At 52.1% G+C, this 21,314-nt stretch overlaps 2 protein-coding genes across 2 annotated transcripts in view; one reads left to right on the top strand and one right to left on the bottom strand.

The window, feature by feature from the left end:
- Window positions 1–203: 203 nt before the first annotated feature.
- Window positions 204–4,883, bottom strand: LOC307113865 (brain-specific serine protease 4-like). The gene is made up of 6 exons (XM_079795844.1): window positions 4,724–4,883; window positions 3,639–3,665; window positions 3,048–3,219; window positions 2,523–2,800; window positions 1,251–1,408; window positions 204–677 (listed from the first exon to the last, which is right to left on the bottom strand). The coding sequence occupies exons 1-6, from the start codon at window positions 4,803–4,805 to the stop codon at window positions 429–431; spliced, it is 966 nt and encodes a 321-aa protein (XP_079651970.1). The 5' UTR covers window positions 4,806–4,883; the 3' UTR covers window positions 204–428.
- Window positions 4,884–10,972: 6,089 nt separating this feature from the next.
- Window positions 10,973–21,314, top strand: part of PRSS27 (serine protease 27) — a 30,701-nt gene continuing 20,359 nt past the window's right edge. Inside the window, exon 1 of the mRNA XM_079792221.1 lies at window positions 10,973–11,125. The gene's annotated coding sequence lies outside the window, so the exon portion shown is untranslated. The remainder of the gene's footprint in view (window positions 11,126–21,314) is intronic.

The raw sequence follows: 21,314 nt of genomic DNA, 5'->3' as shown, positions 1-21,314 counted from the left end.
GGCGCAGGGGGCGTGGTTTCTCCCGCCAGCCCTGTTTGGGGAACCCAATCGGCAGGGCCCTGCAGCCACCAAACCCTGGGGGTCCTTTCCTGTGGCAGAGCTGGGTCTCCTGCCTTCTCTCTATGAAAGGTCAGGGGTCAGGATGTTGAACCCCAGGGGGACCCCTGCTTCCCAAGGTCCCCATACAAGGGGGAAAAACAAGATCTGGGGAATAAATAATTTATTGAAATTGGGGGAGAATAAATAAAATATGCGGGCGGGATTACAAATAACTGTAAAAATCATTAACATATATACACAAAGGCGCTCCCGGCCCCAGAGGTGGAGCCTGAGCCCGGGGGCGGGGCGGGGCGAGGGCGGGGTCGCCCCGCGGAGACCTGGCGCCCCGAGAGGTAGATGGCTTATTTACAGCGGAGGGAACCACGTGGTCAGGCTGCTGGGCGCCCCCGGGCCGCCCGGCGTCCCCGGAGGATTCTCAACCCCGACGGCTCGCCCCCGTAGGCGTGTCCGCGGAGCTGCACCCCCTGCACGATCCTCTGCACCCAGGAGCGGTGCGCGGCCAGGCTGATGTAGACGCCGGGCCGGTTGCGCTCCGCACAGCCCTCGCCCCAGCTGATGATGCCGGCCAGCAGCCAGGAGCCCTCTACCTGGCACATCAGGGGGCCTCCGGAGTCGCCCTACGGAGGAGAGGAGGGCAGGTTAGGGACCCACGTAAGGCAGCGGGTGGGCCCAGCCCAGGATCCCACACAGCGGACGGCAGGCGGTTCCCTGTGTTGGGGAGGAGGCATTTATCCATCCTGGAGGCCGAGGCAGCCGAACTCCACCCAGGCAGGGAGGGCCGGGCAGGACATGCCTTCTGGGCTCACTTCTGGTGACAAACACCCCGTGTGAGACCTCCTCCCTCGTCGGTGAGGCAGAGGGTATTGTTACACGGATGGGGAACTGGGGCTCAGAAAGAAGACATGACTTGCCCAAGTTGGCAACTTCGGGCAGCAGGGCAGGAACTGCAACCAGGCCTTACAATGTCCAAGGCCAGGCACTGAGCGCTATCCTGCCATCCTCCACCCGTGACAGCTCCCTGAGAGGCGGGGCTGGACACCTGAGGTGCCCAGTATATGAACAGATGGGTGAGCGACTGAACCCCCTGGAGGCCGGCTCTGCAAGCATCTAGGGGACTGCAGGCCACAGCTGGTCCTGGGAGAGGCCCAGCCAGCCAGGAGGAATCTCAGGGAAGAAGGTGGGGTGCTCACCAGACACGCATCACGCTCCCCCTCCAGGTAGCCTGCGCACAACATGTCCTCAGTAATGGCTTCCTGCCCAGCTCCCCGCCAGTACAGGCGACCGCAGATTTCCGAGTCGATGATGGGAACCTTCAGCTTCTGGAGGGTCTGAGGGTGGGGCAGGGGCACTGGGAGCGGGGAAGAGAGAGTCAGGCCTGGGAAGTGCTCCGGGTTGCCTCACTCCCTTTAGCAGCGCTTCTCAAAGGCTAATGGGTCCCCTCTGTCAGGCTCTCCAAAGGTGGTTCTGGAAAACCCGAATCCCAGGGCTCCACCTCTGGACCTGCTGAAGGGGAGCGTGCGCATGCAGCTGTAAGCTCTGGATTGTCAAACAAGACCTCTGATGCCCACAGATGGTTAGACCCACTGGTCCAGGTTTGTCCTGTCTCGGGCACTACTTTACCCAGCATGGGGACTGCTGCAGGGGAAGTTTTCAATAAATGAGCACTCGGAGTGGAATGTCATGAAAACCTGAAGAATTTCCTGACAGCCTGGAGGGGGGCGGAATCGTAGACCCCTCCCTCGCCCCCACAGTCCATAGTTCCAGTTCTCACAGAAGCCCCTAAGGACCATGGGGAGGCTGGCTGAAATCTGTCAGTGGGATCTCCAGATACCCGAAATGGTGTCCTTTCTCTTAACTCTTCTGGAATCTGGTTAAAGTCCTATTTTTCTGATTTTTTTTTTGTCCTTTCGTAGTCTCTCTCTTTCTCTCTCTCTCATCTATCTTTTTCTGCTTCACTGCTTCTTACCTTATCTCATCTGCTTTGTGTTTCTAGATGATGCTTTCCAGACCTCCAAACTTAGTTTGCAATTATATTTTACAGTTATGGAGACTGTATTTCCTCCTGGGAATTTTGCCTGCAATTACAGCGTGCTGCCACCAGGGATGCCATTCCCATTTTGGAATCTTGGGGCTGTTTTCATATTTACGGCGTTCCGCTGGGCCCCACACATGCCTCCTTCCGGCCTTTCCTAGATCACTTAATATCTGTGTTGATCTGGCTGCTGTTGCCTCAGAACACAGCAGAAGATGCCTTCAATTAAAAATGACCGAAAACTGTCTACCTAGGCTTCCGTGGTGCCACATCTTTGGGTTGTAGTCCATTTTTTTGTCTGTCTGTCTGTCATGCTATGCCACTGGCCTCTAAGCTTTGCTGCCATGGCACCTGTGTCTCTTAGTGTCCACCACCCTCGGTCCGTGTCCTCCTTATCTGCCCCCAACCACATGGTGGAGAAGAAACGCACCTCCATCGTGGACACTCCCCCAGCCTGCAATCCAGCAGTTGGTGTTCGGAGGGAGATGGATGGAGGAATCAGGCAGGCAGATGGGCAGGATTCGCTCCGAAAACTGGATGGAGTGCTCGAGGCGCACCAGGGCGATGTCTGCCCGGGAGCCCTCCTTCCAGGAGTACACAGGGTGGGGAAGCGCCCAGGCGATCCCCACCTCCTGGGACCTGGGGCCAGGATTCTCCAGCTGCCAGGCGCCCAGCAGCACAGAGAACTGGGATGGCTTGTTCAGCGTGCTGGAAGGAAGAGGGAAGGGGATGGGGTCAGGCGGGAACCGCGGATGGCCAGGAAGGGTGTGGGAGGGGTGTTTGGGGAAGAGCATGCACAGGAAGTCCCCACAAAAGCACAAGAGCCTTCTGGGAAGGAGCAGGGTCCGTCCCCAGGGACCCAGGCTGAAGCAGCGACGGCAGCCATGGCTGTGTGAGGAGCCCCGGTGTGGGGCAGGAAGCCGGGGACTCAAGCGGAGGAGACTGGCTGTCATACCCCTTGAAGCAATGGGCGGCGGTGACCACCCAGCGCCGGGTGAGCAGGGAGCCTGCACAGTGGTGGGTTCCGTTCTTCTGGATGCTCACAATCCAGGGCCACTCGGCGTCGGCGCTGTCCTCGCCACCCACAATCCGGTTCAGCTGCTGCGGCTGCCCACAGGCCGGAGGGGCTGGTGGAGGAGGGTCCAGTTTTCTGTCATCCCCTCAGCACGGTCCTCTGCCCCTTCCACCTGCCCGTCTCCAGAGGCCTGTGCTCACTGCCTCTCCCTCTGCCTTCTGCCCTGCACGTCCCCCCTCCTGTGCCCTTTCTTCCCCTGACCTGCTCTTCTCCCTTTCCCCTCCACTTCACTCTCAGCCTTGCCCACAACTCTATTCATCTCGGCCATTTGCCCTTCGGACTCCAGCTGTACTTGGCCCTCTCTCCTCCACATCCCAGTCTCTGCTCTGCCCTCTGGGCCTCCTCTCCTGCCTGCTCTCTAATTCAACCTGTCTGCCTCCTTCTGCCCTGCCCCCACAGACAGACACAGAGACACTGCCCGTCCCTTCAGACTTCCACCATTCCCCCTCCCCTCGGGCGGTTCCCACTCACCAGGTGTGTTGGCAGCATTGAGGATGGCTGAGGACAAGAGAAGGAAAGGGTCAGGCCCCTGTGAGAGGAGGCCCCCCAGTGCCCAGTGGAGAGAATGGCCCCCCAGTGCCCAGTGGAATGGCCCCCCAGTGCCCAGTGGAGTGGACCTCCCCCCATGCCCAGTGACCCCTCCTAGTCTCTCATTCCCAGGCCCCTCCAGGCCTTCCCAGGTCGGGCGTCGCCTGGAGCCTGGACATCATGGACAGAATGCTCATGCTCTCATTGTGAGCTGAGCCTTGCACATCCCGTCAGCTTTCTCCAGCTTATGCTCAGGATTCATCCCACAGGCTGGGGATGAGAAGCTAGCCCCTGGGACATCTCTCACGGAGAGCGGGCACACATCTGACCCTCTCGGGCTTCCTCCCTCCGACCTCAGTCAGTGACCGGAGACTCCCTTCACCTCCAACCCCAAGCCCGAGGCCTGGATGCTGCTGGCCCACAAGACGGAAGAAACAGGAGGGAGGGAGCCCTGACCAGTGTGGTTCGGTGGTTAGAGTCTGCCCAAGCACCAAAGGGTCAGGGGTTTGATTCTCTATCAAGGGCAGGTACCTGGGTATCTGCCCTATCCCTGGCCCAGACGCATGCAGGAGACATCCAATCGATGTGCCTCTCTCACATCAATGTCTCTCTCCCCCACCCCCCACCCCCGCACCTCCCTCCCTCTCTCCCACTTTCTCTAAAAATCAGTGGAAAAAATATCCTCCAGTGAGGATTAACACAAAAAATTTAAAAATAAAGAAATAGGAGACAGGGAGATAACGATAATCATGAATTGGGTCAAAAATAACCACCAGAGATGGAGCATATGAAACCTCTTAGTATCTACCTGCAGTGTTTCATTTAATCCTTGAGCAGTCATGGAGCAATCAAATAACAGAGAGAGAGAGAGAGAGGGAGAGTGGGGGGTGAGAGGTGGGGGCAGGGGAGAGAGCCGAGGAGGAGATTGGGTTCCGGCCGGCCCTGGAAGGAAGATGGCTGAGTGTAGAGGGAGGAGGCGGTGATCCTGGAGGGGCAGGGAGGGAGGGCAGCAGGGCCGCAGGACTCACCGGTGGAAGCCAGAAGCAGCAGGGAGGTTAAAGTCCTGAAGCAGCCCCCACCCAGGGCTAGGGGGGTCCTGGGCACAAGCATGTCCGGTGGGGGTGGGGCCCGGCCGGGCGCGCGGTGCCGTGCTGGCCACAGGAGTGTTCCGAGTTCCCTGCAGGTCACCCCTGGTTTTATCCTGGGAGGCGGAATGCTGTCCGACCAGTCCCCCCAGTGAGTGGCTCAGTCCCTGCCACCCGGGGCTGTAGGTCACCAGAAGGGGTGTGGCTGCCAGGAGGAAATAAGCCTTAACGGGAACTGGGGGGCTCTAGCTGAGACCCCTGCCTCTGGACTGGACCAATGGACTCAGGCTCTGGATCTGGGGCTCAGGACACCGGCTCCAGGAGGACAGGCTAGGGAAACTGGACCACGGCCTTGACACTGACTATGGGGTTGGGGGGTGCAGAGAAAGGTTCTCATAGCTTGAAAGGAAGGGGGTCCAGGTGGGGAAAGGCAGGCGCTCAGACCCAGGGTCTGGCTCCTCAGAAGCAGGAGACTCAGGTATGAGGTCTTGGAGAGGCCCCAGGGCTTTGGGGAGCTGGGGTTGGGGGGGGCCGGGGGGTGAGGGGCCCAGCCAAGGGGATTGCCCAAAGGCTTAGTAAGGCTACTGCCTCCAGGGGCCGGCTGACCTGACTCAGCCAGGAGACCTAGCCCAGCCCGGGGCTCTGGGATCCCGTTAACCCACTTACTGGAAAGCCATGAATCAGGCCCCCAGTGGCTGCCAGTTCTGGGGCGACCTTCCTGTGGGCCCGGTCACACAGAGGCCCTAGGACTCACCCTTCACCTGCACTCCCAGGAAGCTTGGGTGGGCGGGGCCAGCCAGGTGCTCCGTGCTGATGACTTAGGAGGCTGCCTGGAAAGGGCTGGGAGACAGGGTCTCCCTCACTCTGCCCGACCCCTGAGCTCCTGGAAGCCCCTCCCCCCCGGGGGTCAAAGGGCCACTGCGCTGCAATTGCTGGAGGAGCCCAGGTCAGGTGTTGGACCCAAGGTGCTCCACCCCCTCCTCCTCCTTCAGACCCCGCCCTGCCCTCCTGAATCCGAGACCCCCACCCTGAGGGCAGGTCTTCCCTGACTCAGTGCCCACACTCTTGACTCCCCACCCCAAGCAGAGGAGCTGGCTTCTTCCTCCTCTGAAACAGACCGCATCTCTGTCCCTTCTTTCTGCTCATCAACAAACCTCAAGCTGGGCCCTTGCTGCACCTACGGAGCGGGCAGGGGGCGAGACGAATAACAGTAACAGCTGGCAGTTTTTAGCGCACCAGGCGTCACCTCATTTTATCCTCAGATCCCCTTATTATTATCCCATCCTGCTGATGAGGAAACTGAGGCCACTTAGGAAGGTTAGTGAGTTGCCCAAGGGCCCCCAGCTGGTGAGTGGTGGAGCTTGGATTTGAAACCTGAGCCTGAGGACAGACAACTGGACTAGACTCAGTGGAGCCGAGGGACCTCAGCCCAGTGGATGGAGACTTGTCACCAGGGGTCATCTGTGAGAGGGGGTGGGGGCCTCAGGAGCCCAGAGGAGGCACCTGACTCCACTCAGGGGGCCAGTGAAGGCTGCCCAGAAAAGGAGGACCTTGAAACAGAGGCCCGGAGAGTAAGTCGAAGGTGGCCCTGCAGAGGCATGGGGAGAAGGAGTGAGTGCTGGGTGACTCTGGGGCTGGGCTGCAGAGGGACAGGGTGCTGGGAGGGGGCTGGGGGCTGCTACATCAGATCCTCAGCTCACCCCAGCTGAATCAACATGTTCTACCCAGAGCCTGCCCCCGGGGTGCCACCTCCTCGCGCTGGGAGGGTTTCAGTGGTGGCAGGGTCCTGGGATCCTGCAATACACAGCCTCCCCTGGAGACTGTCAGTGCTGAAAAGGATCACGCTGTGTGTTACTGGGCCTGCTTCCACTGAGGGGCAGGAGGCAACTCAGGTTAAACTGCAGGGGCGAGCCCCCGTCCCACCTCCCCCGAACACAAGCCGTGGAAGGGGCGCAGGAGCCTGGAACAGCCCCCAGGGTTCAAGGACTGGGGGAGGAGGGGCCGCAGGAAAAACCCTCCCCGAGCGGCTACGGTTAGGGGTGGTTTCTATGGGGCCCCTCAGCAGCCAAGCAGATAGTTCCTAAGTGGGGGGAGGGTGCCCCCCTCCTCACCTGCTCACTCTTCTGGGTCCACCTCTGCACCCTATGGCTAGCCATGCCCTTCAGGCTCCCCCAACCCACCCCCTTCCTGAAAATGAGGTGATTGGCCTCCCCAGCTCACTCGACAAACATTTATTGGGCACCTGCTGAATGCCAGCCCTTATGCTGGGCACCGGGACACAATGGTGATAAGACACGGGTCCTATCTTCAGGCAACACACATGGCCCTGGGGTTGGGAGGCAGGTGAACAGGTGACGACAGTGAGGTGTTATGGGGGTGGGCACAGAGACCGTGGGCCTGGGGGAGGGAGTGTCAGAAAAGGGTAGCAGTAGGCATGGACTCTGGAGGGCCACCCTGAAGTTGGGTGCTGTGGGGACAGTGTGAGGAAGCTCCCCGTGGGTCCTCAGATTCTAGGGGAGTGCCTGGTACACGGCAAGCCTCAACGGATGTTTGTTGAATGAATAAACGAGCGTAGAAGAGGTGAGTCTGGAGGTTTCCACTGGGGACTGGTGCTCCAGCCTCCTGTCTCCCCAGTTTCCTCTTTGTTCCAGATTTTCTCACCTTTCATGACATCTGGGTCACTGCCCAGGTGACCCAAGAGGCAGGCATGTACCTCAAGATGTTTCTGTCCTTGAGACGGGGTGGCCAGGAAAAGGGCCCTAAGGAGCAGGGCCTGTGGGAGCCAGAGGAAGTCCTGAACAGCCAGTGAAGACTTAGACTTCCTCGCACAAGTCCTGGGCAAGGGCCCCAGACCGTCTCCGTGATTCCCAGGAACTGGAGACCCCGGAATTCAACCAAGGGCCGCCGTCTGCTGGACCCACACGAGGCACCCTGGCTGAGCATCCCTTTACCTGGGCATGAGGCGGATGGGCTGCCCATCCTGCCACCCACTGCCAAGCCGTCTCCGGGCCGTCGGGGAATCTAAACAAGGTGTAGATGACAGACAGGCCTGCAGAGGCCTGACATGAAACAGCAGCTGCAGCTGGCAGTGCTCGACCCAGAGAAGTGACTCACCAGCAGCATTGCAGACGTGGGCACCGGGGTCAGGGCAGAGATATGAACAGGGGTATTCATTCATCATCAACCAAAACCTACTGAGCACCTATTGCGTGCCAGGCACTGCCCTATGAGCTGGAGATGCAGCAGTGAACAAACCTCGGATGATCCTCCCTCATGGCAGGGACGCTGGAGGAAACAGAATCAACACAGTACATCATTTAGTCTGATAGATGATGAGGTTCAGGGGGCAAGCCAAAACAGGGAGGGGGTTAGCACAGGAATAGGGGGGCGATGGGAGGTGGGGGTGGGGGGTAGGGGTTGCAATCTTAAATCAGGACCCCAGTGCAGCGCTCACTTTTGAACCGAGACTTGTAGGAGAGGGGGCGAGAGTTGTGGGCGCCATCACTGACCCTTCCAGCCCCGGGAATGGCTCGGGCGGGTGGGACTGGCAGATCTGAGCCTCGGCGAAGGAGAGGCCCAGTGGCTAAGGGGCCCTGGCCCTGCTTGGGGAAGGTGAGTCCTCCATGATGTCGAGCCCGCCCTGAACTCCAGGTAAGCTGCTTGGCCTCAAGGAGCCCCTTTCCTCTTGGTTCCGGCAGTGTGTTCTGAGACCAGGACGGCCAGCAGGTGTGGGATCCAGCCTCCCAATGCGTTTTGTTAGACCTGCAGTGTTGTTTGTTTTTCTAAATTGGGCAAATCTATCTTTTTTTTTTTTTTTAATAATCTGATTTTTTACTAACGCTGCTGTGAACTTGAGTGTACAAGTATCTGCCCAAATCCTTGCTCAAACAGATATCTAGCCCTGTCCGGGTGACCCACTTGGTGGGAGCGTCATCCTGTACACCAAAAAGGTTGGGGTCCAATTCCTGGTCAGGGCACATATCTGGATTGTGGGTTCGATCCCTGGTCAGGGTGCATACTGGGAGGCAACCAATTGACGTTTCTCTCTCCCCCTCTCTCTCTCCCTCTTCCTCTCTCTCTAAAAATCAATGAAAACATATCCTCTGGTGAGGATTTAAACAAACAAACAACAACAGAGATTTGTAAACCCATGTTCATAGCAGCATTATTCAGAATAGCCGAAAAGTGGGAACAACCCAAGGGTCCATCGATAGATGAATGGATAAACAAAACGTGGTTCATCCATACAATTGAATATTATTCAGCCATAAAAAGGAATGAAGTACAAACACGTGCTACAACATCGACAAAGCTCGTGACCTCTATGCTCCATTAAATGAGCCAGACACAAAGAACAAATCCTGTATGATTCCATCTATGGGAGGCGGTCCCTAGAGCCATCTAACTCATGAAGACAGAAAGTAGATGAGAGGTTACCAGGGCCTGGGGGAAGGGAAAGAGGGAGTTAGTGCTTAATGGGGACAGAGTTTCAGTTTGGGAAGATGAACAAGTTCTGGAGATGAAGGTGGTGATGGTGGCACAACATCGTGAACATACGTAATGCCACTGAACTGTACACTTAAAATGGTTAACATTGTAAATCTTACGTGCCTTGTTCTGAAACGAAAAATATCTGAATGTCCACTTTTTCATGAACATTGGAAGCTGTGGCCACGCTGGGCTCCACTGGCTGAGTCGCCCTGATTGCAGCACCGCCCCACCCACGCACCCCCACTCTGCGCACGGGCTGGTGCCCTGGGTCCTTGGGCATTTCCTGCTCTTGGAGGGCAGGGCCTGGGACAGAGCAGACTCTCCATCCCCCCCCCCCCCCCCCCCCCCGGCTCTGGTAACTCAAGGTAAGCTCCCAGAGTGAGCAGAGCTCTCCAAAGGAGCCAGGTAGACAGCAGCTCCCTCCTCCAACCCGGGCCTCAGCTTATCCATCTGTGAAGAGGAGCAGTCAGCACTGCAGCCCCTGTCCTGACCACATGATAAAGGGCTGCTCAGGTGTGAAGGTTGAGTGCTGACTGAGCAAGGGGCTGGGCTGTGCTCATCTGCAGGCAAGGTCTTCTGGGGCTCTAATGGTTCTGAGAGCCCTGGCCTGGTTGGTGCTGTGGACACTGGAGGACACTGCTCGCTGGCTGGTATGTCGTCACCTCCCCATGGGGATGTCCTTCCTCCCATCTCACCACACGCCCGAACTGTCCTGGAAATCAGATGGTGCTCGGGACTCCCTGCCTCTTGGCGACTTGGGTTGAACTTGGCTCCAACCCCATCCCAGGTCCCAGGTCCCAGGTCCCAGGTCCCAGGTCCCAGGTCCCAGGTCCCAGGTCCCTCTCAGAGCCCTCCCCCTGGCTCCTCTGCCCCAGACTTCACATTTTCCTCCCTCTCGGCCCAGGTTCCTCCTTCTCAGTTTTGTCCTGGCCCCAAAGCTCTGGCCCTTCTCCCCTCCACAAGAATCCCATCCTCACGTTGCACGTACATCAAATCCTTTCCCCACCTTCTGGCTCTCCCACCCTGGGCTGGTGGTCAGGATTAGAGTTAATCCCATTTTCCCTCCTGTTCTCATGGAAAGATACCCCATCAGCCTGGATTGAAAATGTTTTTAGGGAGAAAGATGGTCAGTCCTCCTACATAAATGTCACTGGACTGTCTTCTGTGGGCATCAGAACCCCTCCCGCTCTCCCCCCACCCCCACCCCACCGCCCACACACACACACACACACACACACACACACACACACACACACTTCTAACTTCCCAGTCTACGCGCCGTTTCCTTTGGTTGATGGAAAATCCTTTCCATTGCTGCCACCACCACCTCCACAAGAATTATCTCCTTGTGTCCGACTAATTCAATTAATCATAGGTAAGCCTGAAGCCCCTGTGCTTTGTCTGTTTGTTTACCTCTAAAATAACGTTTATCAAAGGGATGTGCTAACATGGGCTCCTATTGGCTAGCAAGAGCTAATGGTTAACTTTTCAGAAATTTTGCAAGTGGTTGACATCACATTAGCATCTTGAAATCAGCCATGCATAACTTATGCCACGGAAATCAGCAAATGCTACAAAACAGGTCTTCCCCCGAGCCTGCGCCCCTAGATAACCCTCTGTGAAATATTAACTGGCATGCCCCCCCAGTATTATCCACCATGTGACTGGCATATTCTAAAGCCAGACTCTTCAACAGTCACGCATACTCCTCTCCCTTCTACCTCGGACCAATTAGAGCTACTCTCGCCACAACACAGAAACCAGCCTGGAAGGACTGCGCCTCCTCTGTGAGCGAGAAGCAGAGAAGGGAGTGCCCGCCTGGGAAGGGCTCAGCCTGGACTGCTGGTGGGAGAGGTGAGCTGACAAGGACAGAGGGAAATGGTCAGGCTGGGTGAGCGGCCTCGCTGGGTCCTCTTCCAGCACTTGTGGGAAGCAGCAGTGACTCAGAGAGGACTGAACCTCAGAGTCATGGGGTCAAAGGTCATGGTCAAAAGCCCAAGGAGAGCCCTAACTGGTTCGGTTCAGTGGATAGAGCGTCGGCCTGCGGACTGAAGGGTCCCAGGTTCGATTCCAGTCAAGGGCATGTACCTTGGTTGCGGGCACATCCCCAGTGGGGGGTGTGCAGGAGGCAGCTGATCGATGCTTCTCTCTCATCAATGTTTCTCTCTATCCCTCTCCCTTCCTCTCTGTAAAAAATCAATACAATATATATATTTTTAAAAAGCCCAAGGAGAGGAAGTGACTGACTGCGCAGGGTACGCCACATCTAGGTGCAGATGCAGACTGAGGGGCCCCAGTTCAGTTCTACAAGTGAGCTGGGATCTGCAGGTCCTCCTGGCCCTGCCTGGAGGGGGGGTGCCTACTGAGCCATGACCTAGTCTCCCTCCCCTGCCCCCCCCCCCCCTGCTGACCTGGGCAGACACATCATGCAGTCATGCTGGTGGAGAGGAAGCGTGGAGAAACCCGCTCCAGCCTCCCCCACAGGGTGGAGAACCACCTCCAACCACGTTCCTTCTCCCCACTCATCCCTCCAGGGAAATGAGTGACTGTGCTAATTACTGCTAATGAATGGCTTCTGGGCAAGCCCGTGTGGAGGTTTCTCCAGCCAGGAGGACAGGCAGCTCTGTAGCAAGAAACCCATGTGCGTGAGGAGTCAGTCGGCTGCTGGGAGTGGGACTGGAACTTCAAGGGGCATCTTAAACAGGGAAACTTGAGGTTCCCTTGAATCCAGACACTTCCTGCCCAGGTCCTCCCATCTCAGAAAATGGCCCCACACTCACCCCGGTGTTCAAGCCAGAAGACCGAGAGTCAGCCTTTAGTCACCCTTTTCCTCCCCACCCATATCCAATAGAAAAGTAAAAACAACTTCTCTGTACACACAGGATACTTTTAACACCGGATGTGTGGGGTTTCCATACCAACCAATTCTCCAATTCTCTGTGGACACCACGTGTCCTACCACTTAATTCAGACACAAACTGGAATTCTTTTGTTATTTTTGTTGTTGTTGTTAATCCTCACCCGAGGATATTTTTCCATTGATTTTTAGAGACAGTGGAAGGGGAGGGGAGAGACGGAGAGAGAGAAACATCGATGTGAGAGAGACATAGCGATTGGTTGCCTCCCATATGGCTCCAACCAGGGCTGGGGATCGAGCCTGCAACCGAGGTGCATGCCCTTCACTGGACTCGAACCCAGGAACCTTCAGTCTGCAGGCCAACGCTCTATCCACTGAGCCAAACTGGTCAGGGCACGGACTGGAATTCGCTCAAACCCCACAGGTTAAGAGTGAGTTCCACCAGGCTGTCCCCACTTCAGGTGGTTGCTGCTGAGGTGCTTCTTGCAATCAGAGTAAGAACCACAAGGGCCAGTCCAGCCACCGCGTGTTTCCAGGGGCTCCCACAAGTAGTATGGGCCCGGGCAAGTGCCTCAGACATCCCTAACCCATAGCATTACTGTGGATAGGCTCAGACTGATGCATCAATATTCTTTCACAGCAACCCTCCAGCAAGTCATGGTGTTTCCAGCCTAGAACGAATAGGAGAATCCAGGCCCTTCTCCCCATCTGCATGGTCTGTCTGCTCTTCCGTGGACACTGCAACGGCCTCCTGATGGGTCCCCTGCTCCCCTGCCAGTCTCCTCTCCCACAGCAACCAGAGATGTTTAACAAAACGCAAACCGGATTGTGGCACTTCCCAGCACCTTTAAAACTCTAACAGTGCTCACTGTGCTTGGCGAGCCAAACGCCTTGGGCTCCTCCCTCCAGGCTTTGCATTATTTCTCCCCCCCCGCCCCCCCCCCCCCCGTGCTGACCTCTCTCCCTAGCTCATTCCTGTCCAGCCATGCTGGTCCACTATGTTCTCTAAGCCCCTTTCCATCCTGGGCCTTTGCACACGCTGCTCGATCTATCTGGAAGGTCTTAACCACATCTTTAGAGTTGGCACCTTCTCTTAGGTCTTAGTTTAAGCGACACCCTCTCAGTTCATCTTTTCCTCAGCCCCATTTCAAATCTTCCACACTTAAAACTGGGGGGGGGGGGGATTTAAAATGGGCAGATGGCACCATATGGGGTCAAAGGTCATGGTCAAAAGCCCAAGGAGAGCCCTAACCGGTTTGGCTCAGTGGATAGAGCGTCGGCCTGCGGACTGAAGGGTCCCAGGTTCGATTCCGGTCAAGGGCCTCCTTCGTCTAATATGAATTAACCAAAGAACTTACATACCAATGGAATACTGCAGCCTCCAGGGTTCATCTGATTCTATGGGGAGGTGTCCTTTGTCTCCGATTAGGCTGTTTCCCAACTCTACAGACACATAATTGTCGGAAAACTGGTAGTAAGGCAAACAACTCCCATTCCCAGAAGGCAAACCAATCCAACCAAGGCAGCTGAGTGCCGCCCTGTGCGAACTGGCAGCTTTGCCACTTTGCCTCAGTTGGCAGGATCATTTCCGCAGTCCCTCTCTGACTATAAATGTGCGATACTTTGTCCTCTTTTGAACAGGTGGTCATATCTCACTGGTTCCCTCCTTAACTGACAAGTAAAATCTATGAGATGAATTCAGAAAAAATCATAATTTTACCTTTTTGTGAAAATGATCCTCTAATGGCGCCCTAAACGTTTCTCTTACTAAAGTTATGTTTTTATTTATAAACTGTCTTCCTGAAGTATACGTTCCATGAGGACAGGACCTTTGCTTGTTAGGAATAACTGTGGAGGACTTAGAAAGCGACTGGGAGTCCTTCAAATGGAATGCCGAGTGTTATCTAGCTCCTCTGGAGTTATATGCTTCTAATATGGGTCTTGGTGCCTTTGTCTTCACAGGCTATTTTACAAATGCATTTTTACCCTCCACCTTGCAGAAAAGACGATTCCAAACATTACCTTTTCTTGTTCTGTAGGATAAATGTCCAGTTTTGCATCCATTAGCAAACTGACTTCCCATATATATTTTTTCTTCAGATTCCTTTTTAAACCATTTTTTTAAATCCTCACCCAAGGATATGTTTATTGATTTTAATGAGAACAAGGGAGAGAGAGAAAAAGAAAGAGACATCGATGTGAGAGAGAAAACATTGATGAAACATCTCGCCCTGAATGGGACCTAACCCGAAAGCAACCGAGGTACGTGCCCTGACCAGGTATAGAACCCACAACCTTTCGGTGCACAGACAACACTCCAGCCAACTGCACCACCCAGCCAGGGCTAAACCACCTTTAACATCTTGCTAGCTTTCTCATTCATTAATGAGTTAAAATCTTTGCCTCATGCCTATTTTATATTTTTACCTTTAGGGAAATTACACATTTTCCCCCATTTAGTACTTTATTGTTGTTGTTGTTGACAGTATTACAGATGACTGCCAATCCCCCCCCCCCTTACCCCCGTCCTCCCTGCCCTGCCCCACCCAGGCCTTCACCACACTATTATCTGTGTCTATTGATTATGCATATCCTACCTAATAATAGACAAATATGCAAATTGATCGTACCTTTGCTATGCCCGCGATTGGCCAGGAGGCGCGGGGGGGCGGGAGTCGGGGGGGGCCGGGGGGGCCAATTGGGCCGGCAGGACGCTGAGCTCACGTCGCCAGCGGCAGCGCGAGCTCAGCGTCTGCTCCATGGCTGTGCTGCGGCACAGAAGGGGCCTCTGGGGCAGCGAGCTCACGTCTCACCGCAGACCATCAAAAGCGGGGAGCTGGGTGCCTGTCCGCTTAGGCACCAGTGGACAGGCACCCAGCTCCCCTGTGATCGAAAGCGAAAGCGTGTAGGGGACCCTACATGTGCATGATTCAATCATGCACTGGGCCTCTAGTCTATATACATAAAAGTTTAAGCAACCAGTCGCTATGATGCTCACTGACCAGCAGGGGGCAGACGCTCAATGCAGGAGCTGCCCCCTGGTGGTCAGTGCGTTCCCACAGTGGGAGCACCGCTCAGCTGATGGAGGGGCGTCAGAGGCAGGGCTCACAGCTGGCCACTGCCAGCCGCCACAGTGAGCCTACTGAGTGGCAGTGGCAGGCGCACCAGGGCCGGGATGAACAGGAGCAGCAGGCAGCATTGGACTGCCGGTTTGGGCCCTATCCCCGCAGGCCATGCCAATCCATGCACCGGGCCTCTAGTATGTATATAAGTTCTTTGGTTAATTCACATTAGACGAAGGAGGCAAGAACATATGCCTCCCTCTGAGATATGTAAGTCAGTTCCATGCCTCCATGCCTCTGGACCTATTTTGTTGGGCAGTTTATTACGTTCATTAGATTCCACTTATAAGTGAGATCATGTGATATTTGTCTTTCTCTGACTGGCTTATTTCACTCAGCATAATATTCTCCAGGTCCTCAGGTTCTGCCTAGTCGGTTTGGCTCAGTGAATAGAGTGTCAGGCCACTGGCCAGAGGCAACCAATAGATGTGTCTCTCCCATATCGATGCTTCTCTCTCTCTCCCCCTCCCTTCTACTCTCTCTAAAAATCAATGGAAAAATATCCTCATGTGAGGACTATATGTGTGTGTGTGTGTGTGTGTGTGTGTGTGTGTGTGTGTGTGTGTGTATCATCTATTGATGATCACTTGGGCTGTTTCCAATTCTTAGCTATTGTAAATAATGCTACCATGAACATAGTGGTGCATATATTCTTTCTGTTTGGTGGTTTGGGCTTCTTAGGATACTTTCCTAGAAGTGGAATCAGTGGATCAAACAGTAGTTCCTTTTTTAATTATTTGAGTAAATTCCATACTGTTTTCCATAATGGTTGCACCAATCTGCATGCCCATCAGCAGTGAACTAGCATTCCCTTTTTTCCACATCCTCACCAGCACTTATTGATTTGTTGATGGTAGCCATTCTAGCAGATGTGAGGTGGTACCTTATTGTCATTTTAATTTGCATCTCTCTGATGATTAGTGACATTGAACATTTTTTCATATGTGTCCTGGCCATCTGTATGTCCTCTTTGGAGAAGTGCCTATTCTGGTCCTGTGCCCAGTTTTTTTTATTGAGTTATTTGTCTTCCTTTTGTTGAGTGGTATGAGTTCCCTATCTATTTTGGAAATTAACCCCCTATCAGATGTGTCATTGGCAAATATGTTTTCCCATACAGTGGACTCCCTTTTCATTTTGAGGATGGTTTCTTTCGATGTGCAGAAGCTTTTCAGTTTGATGTAGTCCCATTTATTTATTTTTTCCTTTGTTTCTCTTGCCCTAGGACAGTGGTCGGCAAACTGCGGCTTGCGAGCCACATGTGGCTCGCGAGCCGTGGTTTGCCACTCTGTTGACTAGTGAGTTTACCGACCACTGCCCTAGGAGATGTATCAGTGAAAATTCTGCTATGTGAGATGTCTGAGATTTTGTTGCCAATGTTTTCTTCTAGAATTTTTATGGCTTCATGACTTACATTTTTTATCTATTTTGAGTTTATTCTTGTGTATGGTGTAAATTGGTGATCTATTTTCATTTTTTTTGTATGTACCTGTCCAGTTTTCCCAACACCATTTATTGAAGGGTCTGTCTTTACTCCATTGTATGTTCTTGTCTCGTTTGTCTAATATTAATTAATCATAATGATGTGGGTTGACTTCTGGGGTCTCTGTTCTGTTCCATTGATCTATATGCCTATTCTTGTACCAGTACCAGGTTGTTTTTATTACAATGGCTTTATAGTATAGTTTGATGTTCTGCATTTTGATCCCTCCAACTTTTTTTTTTTTTCAAGATTGCTGAAGCTATTCAGGATCTTTTTTGGTTCCATGTACATTTTTGTAATATTTGTGCTAGATTTGTGAAATATGCCATTGGTATTAATAGGAATTGCACTGAATCTATAGATTGCTTTGGGTAGTGTGGTTATTTTAATTATGTTAATTCTTTCAATCCATCAACATGATATATGTTTCCACTTATTTATGTCTTCCTCTATTTCTTTCTTTCTTTTTTTATGTTCTGTAGTTTTCTGAGTCCAGGTCTTTTACCTCCTTGGTTAAGTTTATTCCAAGGTATCTTTGCAGGAAGTCATCCATTGTCAACACTATCATGAAAGTGTATCAAGGAACTCGGAAGGCTGATGAACCTTGAGCTTTAGCAGGGCTAAAAGCTATGCACTGATTGTTCTGTGTTGAGATAACGATGGCTCGAAGCAATTTCCTGACCTAATAGCCTCAAAGTAAATATTTACTGATCTTTTACTGACCTTTGAGATAGTCTGTCTGCTACGGGTTTGCCAAGGGCAAGATATGTATCTAAAACTGAATAAAAGTTGACAGGTACAGGGTTTCAGTGAGCTTCTCCACTAGAGAGAGGTTTCCACCTGGCCCTCCATGCCTTCTAAATTCATATTTCTTGTCTAGTGTTTTCATTTGTGCGCGGCCCCTTCTTCAGATCCTGAACCCTCGCTGCAAAAGGTTGTGGAATATCTTATTTTTTGTTGTTGTTGGAATGGTAAATTAGTTTCTCTTTCTGAAAGTTCATTATTGGTGTATAAAAATGCCATCGATTTTTGGATATTGATTTTGAATCCTGCTACTTTGCCAAATTCACTTATTAAATCTAGTAGTTTTTTGATGGAGTCATTTGTTTTTCTACGTACAAATCATGTCATCTACGAATAATGACAATTTTACTTCCTCCATTCCAATTTGGATGCCTTTGATTTTTTCTTCTTATCTGATTACTGTGGCTAGGACTTCCAGGACTATGTTGAATAAGAGTGGTGAAATTGGATATCCCTGTGTTGTTCCTGTTCTTAAGGGTGCTCCTGTATTGGGTGCATATATGTTTACCAGAGTTATATCCTCTTGTTGTATGGATCCCTTTAGTATTATGAAGTGACCTTCCTTATCTCTTATTATGGCCTTCATTTTGAGGTCTATTTTGTCAGATATAAGTATTGCTACCCCAGCTTTTGTTTTTCATTTCCATTTGCCTGAAAAATATTTCCCATCCCTTCATTTTCAGTTGGTGTGAGTCCTTTGTTCTGAGGTGGGTCTCTTGTAGACAGCACATATATGAGTCATGTTTTTTATTCATTCAGCCACCCTATGTCTTTAATTGGAGCATTTAATCCATTTACGTTTAAGGTCATTATTGATAGGTACTTGTTTGTTGCCATTTTTATTCTTTATGCTTGTGTTCCTTCTTCCCTGTCTATTTCTTCTTTTTACAACAGTCCCTTTAGCATTTATTGCATTGCTGGCTTGGTGGTAATAAACTCCTTAGTGTTTTTTGTCTGCAAAGCTCCTGATTTCACCTTCAATTTTGATTTATAGCCTTGCTGGATAGAGTATTCTTGGATTCAGTCCCTTGCTTTGCATCATTTTGTATACTTCATTCCATTCCCTTCAGGCCTGATTCATTTCTGTTGAAAAATCATTTGAAAGTCCAATGGGAGATCCCTTGCAGGTAACTTTCTGTCTCTCTCTTGCAGCCCTTAAGATTCTTTCTTTGTCATTAATGTTTGCCATTGTAATTATGATGTGTCTTGGTGTGGGTCTTTTAGGTTTCATCTTGTTTGGGTCTCTGTGCTTGTGTGAATTTTTTCTTCCCCAAGTCAGGGAAGTTTTCTGTCATTATTTCTTCAAATAGGTTTTCTATTCCTAGCTCCTCTTCTTGACCTTCTGGTACCCCTATTATGTGGTTGCTTCATTTCATGTTGTTCCAAAGCTCCCTTAAACTCTCCTCCTGCTTTTTAATATTTTTTTCCAATTGCTGTTCAGATTGGGTGTGTTTTACTTCCCTGTCTTCTAACTCACTGATTCGGTACTCCGCTCTTTCTAGTCTACTGTTGAAACCATTCTTTGTGTTTTTTAATGTAGCTATATCATTTTTCATTTCCTCTTGATTCTTACATATGTTGTTGATTTTCTTATCCAGATGGTTTAGGAACTTTATGACCCTTACTCTGAATTCTTTCTCTAACATATTGCTTGCCTCCATTTCATTTAGTCCCTTTTCTGATGGTTTCTTCTTTTCTTGGGAGGTTGTTTCTTTGTCTCCCATTTTTGCTGTCTCTTTCTGGCCCTGGGCACCCTGCTTGGGGTTTGAGAGGTTGAAGACCCTATCAGGCCAATTTCCGGAAATCGTTAGCCCAGAGGCTGGGTCTGCCTTGAGTCTCACGTCTTTATTGTCTCTGCTCTGAGTTGTATTTTCTTCTCCCACGGATCTGGTCCCTCAGTTGTCCACTTCAGATGATCAGGGTGGTGGGAGCATGTGCACAGTTCCCTGATTTGTGACTTCCTGTGAGGACCCAGAGCCCTCTGGCATGCAATTCACTGTGCAGCCCCAGCATCCATGGCAGGATGGCACTGCAGGTCCCTCTGGCAACACACTTGCAGTGCGTTCCTGTGGCCCCTGGATGGGCACATCAGCTTGCTCCTGGTTGCCCTGGCAGTGCTCTCCTGGGCCCAGAGAGGGGCATCTGCTGAGTTGCTTGGGGTATTCCCTGCAGAACTGTCCCAGAGGCCAGGGTGGAGCGGGTGTGGGTTGCTCTGGGTCACGCAGTCAGAACTCTCCTGTGGCTTGGAGTGGGGTGCACAACTCTCTTTTCTTAAAAAACTTTTCTAAAGTTGTATAATGATTTCTTTTTCTTCCCTTTGTTTACCATAGAACAGTGGTCAGCTGTGGTTTGCCGCTCTGTTGACTAATGAGTTTGCCAACCACTGCCATAGAAAAATAGAATGCAAACCTTTCCCCCTCATATCCTGAGAGGGTTTGAAGACTCAGTCTTTCTTGCCCTTGAGGAAAGAAAGATTACTTTTCCATTTGCTAGTGACTTGGTCTCAAGGCTTAATTTACCATCAAGGTCTTGTGAAAGAGCCCAGCCAGTGTGACTCAGTGGTTGAGTGTCGACCTATGAACCATGAGGTCATGGTTCGATTCCCAGTCAGGGGACATGCCCGGGTTGTGGGCTCAATCCCCACTAGGGGGCATGCAAGAGGCAACCAATCAATTATTCTCTCTCATCATTGATGTTTCTCTGTCTCCTCCTCCTCCCTTTCTCTCTGAAATCAATAAATATATATATATATATATTTTTTAAAAGATCTTGTGAAAGAGTAGGGTACAGGTTTGAGGAGAGAGGAGATAAGAAATGCCTCAGCTAGGGACAGGAAGGGGAAGGATTTTCCCAAGTCTAAAAGATAAGAGGACCTGAAAACCTAGCAAAGTTCCATTTGAGGGTGCTGCTCAAATGTTCAGGAGCTGCAGGGAGCTGAGGCTTCACTGGGAGACTCCAGCCTTCCAGTGCCAGAGCCTGGGAGTGCCCAGAGAAGACTCACCTGATCATAATCTGCCCCCCACCCATGCCTGCCCTGCTCAGGGCTCTACTGCCGACATCCACTTGTCCCACGCCTGAAAACCAAACCCCTATACTCCCCTTAAGCAAGCAGATTTTCAGCCAGGATGTTCTGATAGAGCCAAACTGAACGTCAACTACAAGTTGGTAAGCAGCCACTTCCTGAAGCCCCTGTTGCCCTTCAATGCCCAGCCCTCCCATTGACCACCCCCAGATTCTAGCAATTAGAGAATTAATGCCTGTTGAGACAGGGGACCTCCAAAGGTTCCAACAAGCCTATTCTGTTTCTTGCCTGTAAAGAACTGATTAAACCTTTTTAATATTGTCCTGGGGAGAAGGGAGGAGAAAGGGTAGGGAGCAGTGCAGGAACTGACCCAAACAAGTCCCGGACTCCTTATACTGGGATAGTGGTTAATATCAACTTCATTTCTCCTGCTTCCTCCCAACCTGATTAACTTTGAGTCCTTCCCGACTTACTTCCAATGGGCCCACAACCTCTCATAGTTTGTCACCCTAGACCTACCATTGGTAGAGCCGCCCACACTGGTAAATGGCTAACACTGCTCCTGAATCATTTGGACTTGTTTCCAACAACTGCTGACTGCCATACTCATCACATGACCTCATACTATCCTCCTTCTTCTGCCCAAAGCATAGTCTTCCCCAATGCACATATGAAGAAATGAGCTCAGACAGGGAAGGAACTCACCCCAATTCACAGGGCAGTCGGGAAGGGCAGAAGTCAAATGTCTACTGAGACCA

The sequence above is a fragment of the Cnephaeus nilssonii genome (genome assembly GCF_951640355.1).
Source record: "Cnephaeus nilssonii genome assembly, chromosome: 2".
Taxonomy (NCBI): domain Eukaryota; kingdom Metazoa; phylum Chordata; class Mammalia; order Chiroptera; family Vespertilionidae; genus Cnephaeus; species Cnephaeus nilssonii.
Note: the sequence above shows the minus strand (reverse complement) of the source record. Positions and strands in the feature narration are given on the sequence as shown.